This window comes from Sardina pilchardus, chromosome 22, assembly GCF_963854185.1.
Source record: "Sardina pilchardus chromosome 22, fSarPil1.1, whole genome shotgun sequence".
Classification (NCBI taxonomy): domain Eukaryota; kingdom Metazoa; phylum Chordata; class Actinopteri; order Clupeiformes; family Clupeidae; genus Sardina; species Sardina pilchardus.
Window position 1 is genome coordinate 7,706,853 of NC_085015.1, and position 3,844 is coordinate 7,710,696.

Here is a 3,844-nt window from a genome sequence, read left to right on the forward strand (position 1 = left end):
ACCTTGCTCTTATTAAACCAAAAAAATCAGAGGCCAGATTGTGTGTTTCTATGTGCAGGTTCCCTCTGTCTCTAGGGTTCAGAGGTGAAAGGTCACCACCTATGGGAAAGTGTTTATGGTGTGGGATCTTCTGCTGTTGACGAACACCTCTCTGTAAACCATGTTATTAACCTGAAATACTGTGGGAGACTCCAGAAGCATGCACCAATGGCGTGAACTGATACAAAGACTTTCAAGGACAAGAGAACATTGAATGACACACAGCATTTTTTGCCTATTTTATTTTATTTGTAAGGGCCCATGTAGCCTACATTTTAAACATGTTACCATATGATGCACTGTACCAGAATTAGCATTATGCTAATTTACAATCCGTAGCTTTAACAACACTAAACTAAACAAATAAAAAATAGCCCCCAGTACAAAAATACATGTAGTTCTCTTTGAGGTAATAGCATGCATCACAATTGGCCAGCCCTTAACAGATGGTGCAGCTTTGGCTCTGGCTCTGGCCAGCTGTGAGCACAAACAGGTTAATCTCCTGTAATGTCCCTTTGGGGACGAATAAAGTCGGTCTCTCTGTCTATCAAACTATATAGCTTTCTATCTATCTGTCTATCTATCTATCTATCTATCTATCTGTCTGTCTGTCTGTCTGTCTGTCTGTCTGTCTGTCTTACTATTTATCTATCTATCTGTATATCTATGTCTTTCTGACTATCTATCTTTCTATCTATCTATCTACCTTTCTATCTGTCTATTTATCTATCTATCTATATCTATCTATCTATCTATCTATCCATCTATCTATCTATCTATCTATTAACCCAACACTGGGTGTGGCTGTCGGTGGGCTCTATGACGGAGGTCCGCTCCTGGGCAGACGTGGTCTCTGGGCTGCAGCTGGACAGGAGAGGGGAGCTCAGGGTCGTGCTCCTGGGCAGACGTGGTCTCTGGGCTGCAGCTGGACAGGAGAGGGGAGCTCAGGGTCGTGCTCCTGGGCAGACGTGGTCTCTGGGCTGCAGCTGGACAGGAGAGGGGAGCTCAGGGTCGTGCTCCTGGGCAGACGTGGTCTCTGGGCTGCAGCTGGACAGGAGAGGGGAGCTCAGGGTCGTGCTCCTGGGCAGACGTGGTCTCTGGGCTGCAGCTGGACAGGAGAGGGGAGCTCAGGGTCGTGCTCCTGGGCAGACGTGGTCTCTGGGCTGCAGCTGGACAGGAGAGGGGAGCTCAGGGTCGTGCTCCTGGGCAGACGTGGTCTCTGGGCTGCAGCTGGACAGGAGAGGGGAGCTCAGGGTCGTGCTCCTGGAGAACCCGCTAGAGAACCGGGAGAACCGAAGCACCTCGTCCAGCATCTCCGGTCGCCGTGGAGCTTCGCTCACTGGGGACATCTCCTGCACACACACACACACACACACACACACACACACACACACACACACACACACACACACACATATACACAGCTTACACACACACACACACACACACACACACACACACACACACACACACACACACACACACACACACACACACACACACACACACAAACACACACACACACACACGTTTACACAGCTTACACACACACACACACACACACACACACACACACACACACACGTTTACACAGCTTACACACACACACACACACACACACATACACACACACACACACACACACACACACACACACACACACACACACACACACACACACACACACACACACACACACACAGACACACACACACACACACACACACACACACAGCATTTGTATTTGATCTCTCCAGATGACAAAGTGATTAGTAGTATTATAAGTGAGCGCCACTTGTGGCAAGTGTAACGCTGGTGAGTTATTTCAGTTGGAAGTGGGTGCACTTTCACAATCCTCTAGAGAAGTCAAGAATCTGTTAAAACTCAGCTGTTGCGTAACAGCTGTCCCATCCAATCACAATTCTCCTGTCTTTCACAATTAATCCCAGGGCTAAAAATATTTCAACACTTTGTGGCAAGAAGATACACACTGAGCCAGTTTGCACAATGTAGTTGCCATAACAAAGCACTCCATCTCCTGATCTACCCTCTAGACTGGTTTCTCGGTCTAAAACCTCTGTGGCGGTGGGGAGTGTTCCAACAAGGACCAACGCCTTTCACACTTCTGTATCCTCCCTCCTGTCTGCTGCCATCACCTATTTTTTCATTCTCATGTTGTTGTCTTGTACTGCCACTCCCCCCCCTTTATTCCTCTCTCTCTCTCTCTCTGTTTCTCTCCTTTTCTCTTGCTTTCTCTCTCTCTATCTGTCTTTCTCTCTCTTACTGTCATTCTCTCTCTCTCTCTCTCTCTATCTGTGTTTCTCTCTCTCTTACTGTCATTTCCTCTCTTTTTCTCTCTCTCTCTCTCCATATCTCTCTCTCTCTCTTACCCTCTTACTGTCATTCTCTCTCTTTCTCTTGCTCTCTCTCTTTCTCTCTCTCTATCTGTGTTTCTCTCTCTTACTCTCTTACTGTCATTCTCTCTCTCTCTCTCTCTCTCTCTCTCTCTCTCTCTCTTGGCCCGAGGGGCTTGCGTTTTGTTCCAGACGAGCAGTCAAGCAAGTGTCTGTGCCCCGGGGAAATGCGCCGCGCTGGCCAAGCAGAAACCACGGCGTCCAGTGAGCCGCGGCGAGCCACGCCGAGCATGGCAACAAACACGCACAACAAACACGGGCCGACCGACAGACAGATGGACAGACTGACAGACGGTCAGACAGCCGGGACGAGGGCGGGAAGGTTCCGATGGAACGGAATCAGAGCAGATGGAAACTATGGCGACGGTTACCAGAGGGATTTATATTTATGAGTATGGACACCCCATCGTTTTTTATTTTTTTATTTTTGTTTCTTAAATAATTTCCCTGAAATAGTTTGCATTATGTCATTGCACCCGTTCTGAAAAGGGGGCCTTCGAGTTCATGGGACTGAGTGACTTGAGTTTAAAGTTCTAAATTTGGTAAGGACGTCGTCAGCCATCAAAGCCATGCTCTCATGAAGAGTGGTCAACTTAAAAGACGACAGCCTCTTTAAAAATGTCATGGTGTCGTATTATTATTATATAGGAAACTATTTTCCGCGGCCGAGACTGCTGGATTCATGAGCGTTTTTGCTGCGGGGCTCTCGTCTCGTGGGAGAGTCATATGAGGTTAGATGCGTTCCCAGCGCTCGTCTCTCAGCACCTGTGATGGAGCTCCATACTGCTCGTGCTGCTCACCTTCATAACGCCAGGCAGAGCCATGATGCATTTTTAATGCAATCACAAAACTGCTTCATATAAACTTCTGACTGAGTGAGCGCTAGGGGATTTCAACTGCTCCTCTCTGCACATTTGGCATCCTTCTGGAGTGATTGATCTAACACAGAATTAATGACGCCTATGACGGTGGTGGGGATGCATTTTTCCACAAAAGTGCTTAAGACACATAGATTTGTCTTTAGGGAGAGACAGTTTGGGCAGGCAGGCAGGCAGGCAGGCAAATGTCTGGCAAATAACTTGGTAAAGACGCTAGAAGAGGCAGAGCTCACTGGCATGATGAGAGCCTGGAAGGGGGCGCAGATGTTGTCAATCAGGGAGAGCTTCTTGGGGTCGATGCGTCCAAAGGTCTGGCGCCGGGTCTGCCAGGAGGCCATCCTCCTCTGGAGCTGCCCAACCACATGAGAGACCGGGGAGACCTGCAGATAGACAGACCCATGGGGGACACGGAGGGGTGGAGGGAGGGAGAGAGAGAGAGAGAGAGAGTAGAGAGAGTGAGATACAGAGAGAATAGATAGAGATGAAAATAATGAAAGAGATGGAGAGAGAGAC

The 3,844-nt window shown here is 48.4% G+C and overlaps 1 protein-coding gene across 1 annotated transcript in view; it reads right to left on the minus strand.

The window, feature by feature from the left end:
* Window positions 1-838: 838 nt before the first annotated feature.
* Window positions 839-3,844, minus strand: part of LOC134070556 (WD repeat-containing protein on Y chromosome) — a 23,456-nt gene continuing 20,450 nt past the window's right edge. The window contains exons 19-20 of the mRNA XM_062526945.1: window positions 3,565-3,711; window positions 839-1,391 (exon numbers count right to left, since the gene is read on the minus strand). Coding sequence (XP_062382929.1) covers window positions 1,167-1,391; window positions 3,565-3,711 — 372 coding nt within the window. The 3' untranslated portion in view covers window positions 839-1,166. The remainder of the gene's footprint in view (window positions 1,392-3,564; window positions 3,712-3,844) is intronic.